The sequence below is a fragment of the Balaenoptera ricei genome, chromosome 2 (genome assembly GCF_028023285.1).
Source record: "Balaenoptera ricei isolate mBalRic1 chromosome 2, mBalRic1.hap2, whole genome shotgun sequence".
Taxonomy (NCBI): Eukaryota; Metazoa; Chordata; class Mammalia; order Artiodactyla; family Balaenopteridae; genus Balaenoptera; species Balaenoptera ricei.
The window spans coordinates 153958080-153969697 of record NC_082640.1 but is presented as its reverse complement, the minus strand read 5'-3'; the positions used below and the strand labels follow the sequence as shown (position 1 = coordinate 153969697).

At 40.6% G+C, this 11618-nt stretch overlaps 1 protein-coding gene and 1 long non-coding RNA gene across 3 annotated transcripts; one reads left to right on the top strand and one right to left on the bottom strand.

The window, feature by feature from the left end:
* Positions 1-1227: 1227 nt before the first annotated feature.
* Positions 1228-8195, bottom strand: LOC132359814 (uncharacterized). Of its 2 annotated transcripts, none has more exons than XR_009500943.1 (3): positions 7990-8195; positions 2932-3003; positions 1228-1735 (listed from the first exon to the last, which is right to left on the bottom strand). It is a non-coding gene; the product is annotated as an uncharacterized LOC132359814 (long non-coding RNA). The 2 variants fall into 2 exon arrangements; XR_009500944.1 differs by lacking the exon at positions 7990-8195 and adding an exon at positions 4054-4126.
* Positions 3702-11614, top strand: PIGH (phosphatidylinositol glycan anchor biosynthesis class H). The gene is made up of 4 exons (XM_059914485.1): positions 3702-3968; positions 8015-8224; positions 8686-8769; positions 10956-11614. The coding sequence occupies exons 1-4, from the start codon at positions 3789-3791 to the stop codon at positions 11097-11099; spliced, it is 618 nt and encodes a 205-aa protein (XP_059770468.1). The 5' UTR covers positions 3702-3788; the 3' UTR covers positions 11100-11614.
* Positions 11615-11618: the final 4 nt, after the last annotated feature.

The following is an 11618-nucleotide window of genomic DNA, read 5'->3' as shown; positions in this document are numbered from 1 at the left end:
TTTTGTGAGCTGTTCTAGCAAATAACTGAATCCAAGGGAGAGGAGGTCATGGGAACCTCTGATTTGTAGCCAAGAGGGGAGCAGTCTCACGGAACTGAACCCTTAACTTGTGGGATCTGACACTGTCTCCAGGTAGACTGTGTCAGAATTGAGTTAAATTGTAGGATACTGAGCTGGTGTCACAGAGAATAATCGTCCTTGGTGTGCGACCCGCACCACCCACCTCCGCCCCCGCCAACATTTGGTGTCAGACGTGTTATAAGTGTGGTAGCAGGGTGAGAATAAAGGAGAAACACAGGAGAAGACTGAGTTTTTTTAAAAACAGTTTCATATATATAATGTAATACCTAGAGCAACCACTAAAAAAGCTACATAAAGAGGTATATCCACACTACATAGATAAGCCAAAACGGAACTCTAAACAAGATGAAATGTCTAATATTTACCTTTTTTATGCAAAGTAAATTATTTCTTGATCAGTTTCACAAACTTGCAACAAGCTTTTTAAGTTCTTTTTGTTGGCTTTTTAAAAACTGAAGTATAATTGGCAATATTTATCTTTTTAAAACCCTATTTATTTGGAATTTCTTTTCACTTAGATGGGCCTTTACTTTTATAAGTAAGTGGTCCTAAATTAAGAAGACCTACTCTCAGTTAACACAGTAGCAATAATCACTAATGCTATATCATAAAAAAAGTAAATAGAATAAAAACTACAGTATAAGGCAGTATTTTTAGAAAAACTACTCAATCTATAAGTGTAAGTAAGTACTAAAAGAAAGCTCTATAGAAGGGTTTTAAGAATCCAGCATGGACCATAAAAATAAAAAGTTAACTGAATTCTTTGGCTAGATTTTTTTTCTTACTATTCATAGACACTCAGTTTCCAAGAAAAACTTCAACAGTTGAAATAAGTACCCATTTTATCAAAAGTAGGTCAGATTAATCCTGTATATTGCCACCACAATGCTCAATGCATTCAAATATATTTCCTAGTTCTGTAGTCACAACTCTTTGGAAAGTGTATGCCCAGTTGTTCACCAAATCATTTTTCTTTCCCCACTGGGCATACTGATAGACCATGTTTCCTGGCCTCCTTTGAAGTTAGGTACAGCCATGTTTATGAGTTCTGGCCAATGGAATGTGGGTTGAAGACTTGGCCTTAAAACCCTCCCATGCATGATCCTCTATGCTTGCACCTCATCTGTTAGCCAGATGTAGAGGATCCAATGGAGGGGACCCTGAGGAGGCCTCAAGGGATTGTGAAGCCACTAAATGGAAGGAGCCTGGGTCTCTGAATCACCACTTGGCAGAAATGATGGGTCATCTGACCACAAGCACCTAAATGGAACTGTAGACAGACAATAAACAAACATTTATTGTGTTATGCCACTGACATTTTTTTAGTAGCAGTTAGCCTGCCTTGACAAATACAGAGTACATGTTTCTCATGCTTCCTTTCTCTGCTTCTCCACAGCTGAATTCATGAGGGAATTAGCTGTGAGACTCCTTTAATGACCCTGCAAAAAGATATTAAACCTCCTCGGAGAAACTTGCCAATTGCTAAGTCTAAGTTCTTTTCATCAGCCTGCCCTTCCTTGCTGTTACATTCCACCGAATTTTTGAGGCTTCTGAATACTTTGAAGTCCAACATTGAGAGATGAAAGAATCACTCCTTGCTGTGTTTACAGGGTCATGGGCATGAGAACTTTTTGCTTCATATCCCAGGCGGCATCTAAGTAAATAGCAAATACATAGATTTCAATTTCTACTGGGATGCCAAACTGCGTAATCGAGTTATGATGACACTGTGATCTGACAGAGCAAAGTGATTATAAAGACTTCAGAATTATATTACCACACTATTTATCCCTAGAATGTGGTATTTAATACAATAATTTAATATTCAAAAAATTAAGTACTTTAAATATATTTAGGTGTCTTTTTTTCTTTCTATGACTCTAGAGTTGTGAAACTTCTGAGCCTGCACAGGTTCTTAACTTTTTTTGGTGCCACAGATCCTCTGTAAGTCTGGTAAACCTAATGGACCCCTTATCACAATAATGTTTTTAAATGAATAAAATACATAGGATTTCAAAGAAAACCAACTGAATTAAAATACTGTTATCAAAATATTTAAAAAATGTCTTACGGTAATAGGTGTCTCTATTGACACATTAAATAAGAAGATCTAGTAGTTGGTCGAATAATTACTGCAATTTTGAAGTAGTGATGAGTGGAAATGACATTTTGAGATAATTATTGTGAGATAAAGATATCTGTGGTTTCTGTCGGTGACAAAAATCACAAGTATTGCTAATACTAATTGGTTTGTTGCCTAATTCATAAGCAAAAGAAATGTTAAATTTCAATTATAAGTTAATGAAACTAAAGATGAAATTCTGATTTTATCTGTGAAGTGCAAGTTAAGAACTCCAGGCCTGGTGGTTTCCCCAAAACATCGACCCTGTTTATCCCGGAGTAGTGGAAATACAGGTGGTTTAAAAATTTTCTTCTTTTCTGTATTTTTCAAATTTTCCACAATAAGCAAACATCACTTTTGCATGATATTTACAAAAACAAAAAGGGGTGTATTGCTTGGTAAGATTCAGGGTATAAAAATAAAATTGGAAAAACAAAACAATGCTTGAAGAAAATCCTTTAGGAAAAGTAAAAAAGGAAAACAAAACCCTGGATGAAGATGGAGAAACTAAACCTGACTTTCATCGGGACACAAAGTTGGTGAGGCCTTTATGCCATTTATCTTTATACACAAATTCTTTAATACACGATGCTGCCTCAGGGCTGAAGCAACATAACTCTTTTAACGGGCCACACAGGCACTCTTGGGCCACATCCCACGTAAAAAAAAAAAAGGGGGAACCCACGGGTCACTATTAGTCATGAGTTTAGTAATTTTATTATCCATACCTTCTGCATCTTCCCCTCTTGCTAACCCTCCAGCCAGGACTTGTCTGCCTTCTCAGTGCTCCGCACAGTGGTCTGGGAGAGAAAACGAGGCAGTGAAATCCAAACTCCCTACGGGCCCTACAAGACCCTCCTGGATCTGGCCCCTACCTCCCTCCCCAACTTCCAACTGCATTCCCCATGCGTCAGCCTCTCTGACCTTTTGATTCCTCCAATAAGCCAACCTTGTTCCAGCCTCGGGGGCTTTGTCTTTCCTGGTCCTCCTTCCTGGCAATTTCCTCCTCCAGAGCATCCAGAGACCAGTCTTGGCTCCTTATCCTTGGAGCGCTGATGTCTTTCCCCAGAGACTTTCCTTACTTGCCCATTGAAAGTCCCCAAGCAGCCCCTGCAGGCCATATTATTGCCAACAGCACTCTCTGAAATTATTTCCATATTGCTTCTCTGAATAGGAAGGAAGCTGCTTGAAGGCAGGGACCTTGTCAATACTGTTCACCTGTGTACCTTCAGCACTTAAAACTACCTGGCACCGGAATGAAGGAATGAATGAATGAATGAGTGAAATGAACGAATACCAGCGGACTGCCTCCTTGGGGCGTACTCTGGCCTGGAAATAAAACTCAGTTTGTCGGGCGAAAGCACGTTAATAGCGGTTTTAATCTGTCCGCTCAGACGTTGGCCCCTCCCACTACGAATCTCTGGGGGTCCGGGCGTGGAAAACCCCGAGAGCCTTGGCTGCTGTCGGCGCGGAACTGCGGCTGCGCGCAGCCTGGGGCGGGGCGGGGCCAACCCCAGAGCCGGCGAGAGGACGCTGGAGGGCGCGCTAGAGCGGCGCGGCCCGGCCTGGTGTGGGCGAGGCGGCCATGGAGGACGAGCAGAGCTTCTCAGATATTTGTGGCGGCCGCCTGGCTCTGCAGCGCCGCTGCTACTCCCCTTCCTGCCTGGAGTTCTGCCTCAGCTGCCCTCGGATCACCTTGCGCTCGCTCACCGCTGTCACCTGCACCGTGTGGCTAGCGGCCTACGGACTCTTCACCCTCTGCGAGGTAAGGCCGGCCGGCCTCTTCCCGCGTTCGGAGTTGGGGGCTCGGGTTTGGAAGGGTCAATGGGGCCTTAGGGTCGAGCCCAGACCTCTCGCCGGACCTTCCTGCGGTCTTAGGGCCTGGAGGGCGGAAACTCGCTGGTTCTGGGGACGCCATTCCGCTGCTGGACAGCTCTCTTCCTTACGTTTAGTGACGTTTGTGCTCCTGTACTTTATCCCCCTCCTGGGTCGCTGCTCTGCTCCGTGGTTCCACCCAGCATACATCTAGTCCTTGCAGGACAGCCTAAAACTTTAACTTCCATGTGCTCTCTGTAGTACATGCTCATAGTAATTCAGTTCCAAGAGTTCAGAGAACTAAGTATATCGTCCTCATCCATAACTTTCACCCTCAGAGGAATCACTGCTAACAATACCTTTTACAATCTTCTAGAAACTGTCTTTGCCTCCATAAATCACAAGAATTGTGTGCAAGTTAATTGTTTGATAGTTCTTCCCAATCTCTTTCAAGGCAATCTAAACCACCCCCCCCCCCAATCCCTTCCCCAACTTCAAGTATTTTCTAAAGAATTGTGAAATTACGGAGAGGAGTGGTTTCTGTGCTCAATTTCCAGACTCATTCCTATTTTCTGAGCCTCAGTTTTCACATCTCTAAAATGGAATTAATATCTGCCACACCAACTTCACAGCATTGTGAGGGTCTTATGTAGTAGCATTGTGACAGCCCTAAAATAAAAGGAATCATCCTAATTGCCCTTTTCAGGATGAATTTAGTTTCATATTTAGTGTCCTGAGTGGACTATATTATTTCAGGAGTGGTCTGACCAGAGCTGAAATACAGCAAGGCTATTTATTTCTGTAATTTGGGTATTGTTTTCAATACTGCATCCATTTGCTCTTTTTGCCATCAGAGCATATTTCAGAGCATGGTAATTTAGTAGTATAGATATATGCAAAATATATGCCCTAATTTGTACCAAATTGTATTTAAAAGTTTGTTCATAAGTCAGTCAAAATGGTTAAGTTGCCAAGACAGTCCTTCCTCCTTCCCCCAGAAAGATTTAGTATATAAAATAGTTGAATATCAATACTAGCCTGAGCTCTGGTCAGGTAGTCATGTGAGGAGGAGGGAACAGGTATTTATTAAATGCCCACTGAGTGCCAACTGCTTTACTGAATGCCTCATTTCAACCTTAGAAGAAAACCAAGACTCAGAAAGAGTAATAACTTATCCGAAGTGATAAAGCTAGTAAATGGCATACCGGGGCTTCAAACCCAGGGCTGTCTGACTCTGAAACCATTTTTTTCCCACTATACTATGATGTCTCCTCATTGCGGGGGGCTTGCTTAGGCAAAATTTTTAAATAGAAGTTTGTGTTTACGCCAGCTCCCTTTTGTACTCACCTCTCTCATCCTGGTATATCCCACTTACCCTCAGCAAATGTCCAGGGCTCGGTAACCTTATCTTCCTTTAAACTCCACTGCAACACTTTTTAAGGGCTCTGTGTACCAAAATTTCTTATCTTTCCTCCTATTTAAAACTACTAATTACTGAATCTCAGCTAGGATGAGAAGAAATCTGATGAAGGAATTCATTAAAACATGTGGCTAAACTTCAACCCAAAACGAATATTGAACTGTTAGAATTTCAGAAAGAAAAATGAAGTATGAAAAATGCAGGGGTAATGAAGTTTTGGGCAGGGATTACTTTATAGAAAAGCTGATATGGATCAAATCCTCTAAGTGTATACTGTTCTTCATCCCTTCTTTCCTCCCAGTTTTTGAATTCACAGTTCTATTAGAATTCTAGGTTTTTACCTTCCTTATTCCAACCTGGAATGTCCTTCCCCCTTCCTTTTCTCAGCTAAGTATATTTGTCAATAACCACCACCTCCTCTGCACCAGTTAAATCCTGCTTCCTTGGAAGTCTTCATAGGATATTCCTGTGTGCTTTAATGTCTCTCTTTCTGGCTTTCTCTCTCTCTCTTTTAATCCTGTCTTAGTCACTTCTAGTCAGAATCATAGTATTCTCCAAAAGTATTTTATATATGTTAATCTTGCCTCTGATAAATCTGTAAGGGCCAGAACTGAATTTTATCTCTCTCTATTCTTCCATAATGCTTATTCAGTTCACACTATGTACAAGACACTGTACTAGATACTAGACATTTAATTAGCTCAAAGTAGATATTTCTGGGTCATCAGAGACCTAGCACATAGATTTCTCCATCCTTCATTTGTTAATCAACAAATAATTTCCTAGCACAGAGGTCAGCAAACTTTTTCTTTAAAAGGTTGAATAGTAAATATTTTAGGCTTTCAGGTCTCTGTCTCAGATTCTTCTGCTTCTTTTTCTCTCTTTCTTTTTATCAACCCTTTAAAAAATGTAAAAAACATTCTTAGCTCAAGGTGGATCAGACAAACACATATCACAGACCCAAATAATTTTCAGACTCCTGATCTAACAGTTAACTATGTGTTATGTAGAAAGAAGTCGAAAGGTACCTTCAAGGAAAACCAGAGCTGGTCAGTAGTTAAAGCAGTAAACACAGATTTTATTCAGAAACTATTGCAATGGGAGAAAAGAGACTTAAGTATTGAATTGGGCTCAATTCTAAATATAGCAGGGACCAGTGGAAATTTATAGCTAAGGAGCAGGGTCAGGGGTCAGTGGATGGAAAATTACTAAAAGGAAACATCAGGGGTAAAGGGGGATTCTGGGTAAATTGACTTGACAGGATTCTGGCTGAAGGCAGGCCACGGTGCTTAGATACCAAGGGTGAGAGTCTTCTTTAAACTCACTTAGCAAGATTCTTGCTACAACTTGTTGGACAATGCAGGCCCAACAAGAATGGACACCAAGGTCCAGCACTTAGAAGAGCTTGACTAGAGTTAGGTCAAAGAGGGTATCTTGTCAGTAACAAAAATTAATAAAACACTTCCTACGCTCAAGGAATGACAGTCGTAAATTAGTGAATCTCTTGATTCTAGATCATCGATGATTTTTTTCCTGTGTCATCCTTCTAAATAGCTTTTTGGAAAAAAAAGGGAAAACAGTGCCACATGAAAGAAACATACCTTGATAGAAAAACGCATTTCAACTTCAGAAATGTTAAAAGGTTGTAGATGTGTCTTAGAATCAAAGAAGTAAATACCATTTTGGGGGCCCTTAACACATCAGTCATTTCATCTAGTCAGTCAGCCTTAACGCATGAGTCAGTCACAACCCAAAACAACTAAAACAGCCCTAAATAGTAAGATCTTTATTATTTAACAAAACAAGAAGTCAGGACGAAGGAGGGCTCTAGAGGGCTTAAGAGGCTCTGTTGATTTTACTTTTTTCATCTTACTGCTCTTCCGCCCTTGATGTACTCTACCTGTCCTCAGCCTAGCTTTCCACATGGTTTGGCAGAGGCCACGTAGTTGGTTTTCAGGCATCAAAACCTCAGGGTGAAGGGGCCTTCTCTTCCTTAGATCTCTTTTTTGAGATGGACTTAGTTTTCCAGAAACCCCTCCAGCCGACTTCCCCTCACATCTCATTGGCTAGAGTTGTGTCATAGGTCCATTTCTGAACCAGTCATTGGCAGGAGTGGGAACCAATCATGATTCACTCCAACTTCTATTAGGAAGGAGGAGTGGCTGTTGAGTATTATCTGCTACACTGTGCTAAGCATTTTATTACTCTCCAGTCTGCGATTTTCCTACATATCTTACTGATGGAGCATGAGAAGAGAAGATCTGAGTCCTTAAGTTGCAATTTTGGAAGAAAAATCTCTGAAAGTGGTGTGATGGGTATTTTGCTGATGGATGTTCTCCTCCCGAGACCTATCCATTTGTTGTCTGGATGTATTTTATCATATGCTTTCGTAGCACTACAGAGCCCAAGTAAAAGTAGTTTCCTCCTCCTCCGTGTGCATGTTCTTCCCATCTGTTCACCTCACAGCAGAACAAAGGCTTTTTTCCACATTGCCTAGAGTTGACTTATTAAATAGCAGAGCTATATGTGGAGGACCACTTGGTAATCTTACCGCCTGTGTCTGGCTCTCTCTTCAGAACAGCATGATCCTCTCTGCTGCCATCTTCATCACTCTCTTAGGCCTGCTTGGTTACCTCCATTTTGTGAAGATTGATCACGAGACTCTGTTAATCATTGATTCCCTTGGCATCCAGATGACCTCATCCTACGCCTCAGGCAAAGAAAGCACCACCTTCATTGAGATGGGCGAGGTGAAGGATGTTGTCATTAATGAGGCTATTTACATGGTAAGTATTTAAGTGGTAAATATTACAGGCCTCTCTGGATGAGGCAGCCCTCGGGGTATGCCTGGATCTAAACTGAGTCTTAATATGTAAAGTAACTGATGTCACAGAATTAAACATGAGGGCTCTCTGTTCCAGTACTTGTAGTGTTTTCTTTTTGGCTGACATGTCTTTAAACCATAAAAGTGAAACTTGTATTGAAAACATATGTCCTTTATTTTTAAAGAGATACTATAGGTTTTTATGGATAGGGAGTCAGCATTTCATCTTTATTTTCTAGCCCTGCTTCAAAGTCATCTCTGATTGTTGTTGTTTTGTCTTTTTTCATCTGAAGAATAAGAATATACTTCTCCCTCACTTCAAATGCATTCTTTTTCAAGTGTATGAAAAAGTTTTAAGCCTTCCCTTGAGAAAGAAAACTGAATTTTACTTAGATCTCTGCTATTTGGTTTATTTTCTTACAGCAGAAGGTGATTTACTACCTCTGCATTTTATTGAAGGATCCAGTGGAACCACATGGGATATCCCAAGTAGTACCTCTCTTCCAGGTGAGCACAGAATACTTAAGTTTCTTCTGCAAAGAAATCCTCTACCTTTCCCCTCCTCTCTGCATATCCACAGCTTCTTTTGTTCAGTAGGAATTTGAACTTCTGTTGTCAAGAGTATTTGAGGATACCTGAGTGGTATTTTTACTGAGAATTAGGATTTTAGTTATTTCAGAAATTCCTTTCTGAGGCAAATAAGGCTTTCAGAAATATTATGAATTTATACAAATTTTAGAGATAAAAACAAATATATAGCAACTTCTGCCTATAGGTCATCATTCATCTGCTTTGACTCCGTCAGTCTGCCAATACGCGATTTTACATAGATGTTATTGATCTGTACGGACTGTTATACACTATTTTGTGTCTTGTTTTTATATATATATAAATTTATTTATTTATCTATTAATTAATTTATTTATGGCTGTGTTGGGTCTTCGTTGCTGTGCGCGGGCTTTCTCTAGTTGCGGTGAACAGGGGCTACTCTTCATTGTGGTCCGTGGGCTTCTCATTGTCGTGGCTTCTCTTGTTGCGGAGCACGGGCTCTAGGCGCACAGGCTTCAGTAGTTGTGGCATGTGGGCTCAGTAGTTGTGGCTTGCAGGCTCTAGAGCTCAGGCTCAGTAGCTGTGGCACACGGGCTTAGTTGCTCCGCAGCATGTGGGATCTTCCCGGGCCAGGGCTCAAACCCATGTCCCTTGCATTGGCAGGCAGATTCTTAACCACTGCGCCACCAGGGAAGCCCTTGCTTTTTTAATATACATATTTTCATGCATTTACAAAGTCCATTATACTTATTATTTTAAATAATTATATCATGTCAAATACTAGTTTATTTAGCTACCTCATTTGCTAGCTTTTGAAATCATGTTCAGATTGTTTTTTGTTTTGTTACAAAAAAACACTTATACAAAGACGCAGACTTACTCGAGAATGGACTTGAGGATACGGGGAGGGAGAAGGGTAAGCTGGGACAAGGTGAGAGAGTGGCATGGACATATATACACTACCAAACGTAAAATAGATAGCTAGTGGGAAGCAGCTGCATAGCACAGGGAGATCAGCTCGGTGCTTTGTGACCACCTAGAGGGGTGGGATAGGGAGGGTGGGAGGAAGGGAGACGCAAGAGGGAAGAGATATGGGGACATATGTATATGTATAACTGATTCACTTTGTTATAAAGCAGAAACTAACACACCATTGTAAAGCAATTATACTCCAATAAAGATGTTAAAAAATTAAAAAAAAACCAAAAAACTTACACAAACATGATTATAATCAATTATTTTATAGGTATATAAAGTATTTATGTATGCAGTTAACTCTGCCTCACTGCCCTTCCTTTTTCACAAAGGATTTAAGGTAGCTAAGCTAAAATTCCTTTGCATTATAATACAAAATTATTTTATTAAAGCTTATGAATAGTTTCATAGATTTTAATCATGTTTGAGATTTGGCTCCAGAGATTGGACAACTTTACCATACTTTTGGGAATTTGTACTTGTTTTTCTGTAGTCTTGGCTAACAGTGGGTTTAGCTATTTTTTAGTTTAGTATGTAGGTAAAGGAATTTAGAGATATTAAATTTGTGTCTCTTTAAATGACAGAGACTTTTCATATTTCCTTGTAAGTACGCCTATCAGTATTTTCTGTTTTAAACTATCCATCTCCTCTATTAGTCAAGTAGATACTAGATAGTGATTATGCATTGTAACGATTTATATATTTTGGGTAGCAAACTGTTATTAGATATGCTTTCCCCATATATTTTTCCCATTCTGTGGCTTTTCTTTTCATTTGGTTGTATTATATTTCATTATACAAAATAATTTTCAATGTTTACATATTAAACTGCCCTTCTTGTCTCTGAGAACTGCTTCGCAGCTTGTGATTCTTCCCAAGAGGGTCTGTCCTTGTTACTCCTCTTGCTTGCTCTTAGGTGGAAGTCATGAAATTTAGACAGATTAAAAACTGTCTTTTGAGCTCCTGCTTCCACAGTTCACCGGCTGGGATGTGGGCCTGGTTAGGGATTCCTCCCAGCAAAATGCTGTGAGGCCTGAACTTCTGAAGCCCACACCTGTACCATTTAGACCCCCTGGTCGTGGGTGAGAGATTGAGGTTGCACATGGACACAATACCACTAAGCACTTTATGTTCATCTTGTCTCTGCATTTCTCCCCTTTGGAATTCAGAGTGCCAAGCCCCGGCTGGACTGCTTGATTGAAGTGTACAGAAGCTGCCAGGACATCCTGGCACACCAAAAAGCCACATCAACGAGCCCATGCGTCCCAGCATTTAGGAGGCCAGTATTGTTTTCCAGAGGAGATGACTCCTAAGCCACAGTGGCTGGTTTATTTTCTGTATTTTAAACCATCAAGTGGGCACAGTCCTAGGAACCAGTATGGATGCGGTGGATCTCAGAGCCATAGAGCAGGTGCCTGGAAGCCTAACTTACTGTGTGATGTTGAGCAAAGTATTTATGTGTATTTTAGTGTTCCCCTTGTAAGGTTTTGTTTACCACCTGAGGGGAGACCTCGAAACAGTATGTCAGGAATAATGTTGACGAAGAGCACTTTGTGAAATTCCTAAGCATGTTGAAGTTTACTTTTTGTTGAAATTTGTAGAGCAAGACATTGGGAAACTGACATCAGATCTCTTGAGAAAGATAATTTTCAACTGCACAGTACCCCTGTATAAAAGTTAAGAAAAAAAGCAAGCCCTTCAGGGGCTGGTCAGTAGGAAGAAGTGTCCTACAAAGACTCGTCTCTGTCCACCTAGCTCCTGTGTTCTGTACAGGGTTAATTTATGATGATTCTCTTAATAAACAGATCTCCTTCCAAAACATACACAATTGC

Coding starts and splice junctions, on each gene's coding strand:
- PIGH (XM_059914485.1), top strand. CDS start 3,789: ATGGAGGACGAGCAGAGCTTCTCAGATATTTGTGGCGGCCGCCTGGCT. Junction 3,969..8,014: donor GACTCTTCACCCTCTGCGAG/GTAAGGCCGGCC, acceptor CTCTCTCTTCAG/AACAGCATGATCCTCTCTGC. Junction 8,225..8,685: donor TTAATGAGGCTATTTACATG/GTAAGTATTTAA, acceptor ATTTTCTTACAG/CAGAAGGTGATTTACTACCT.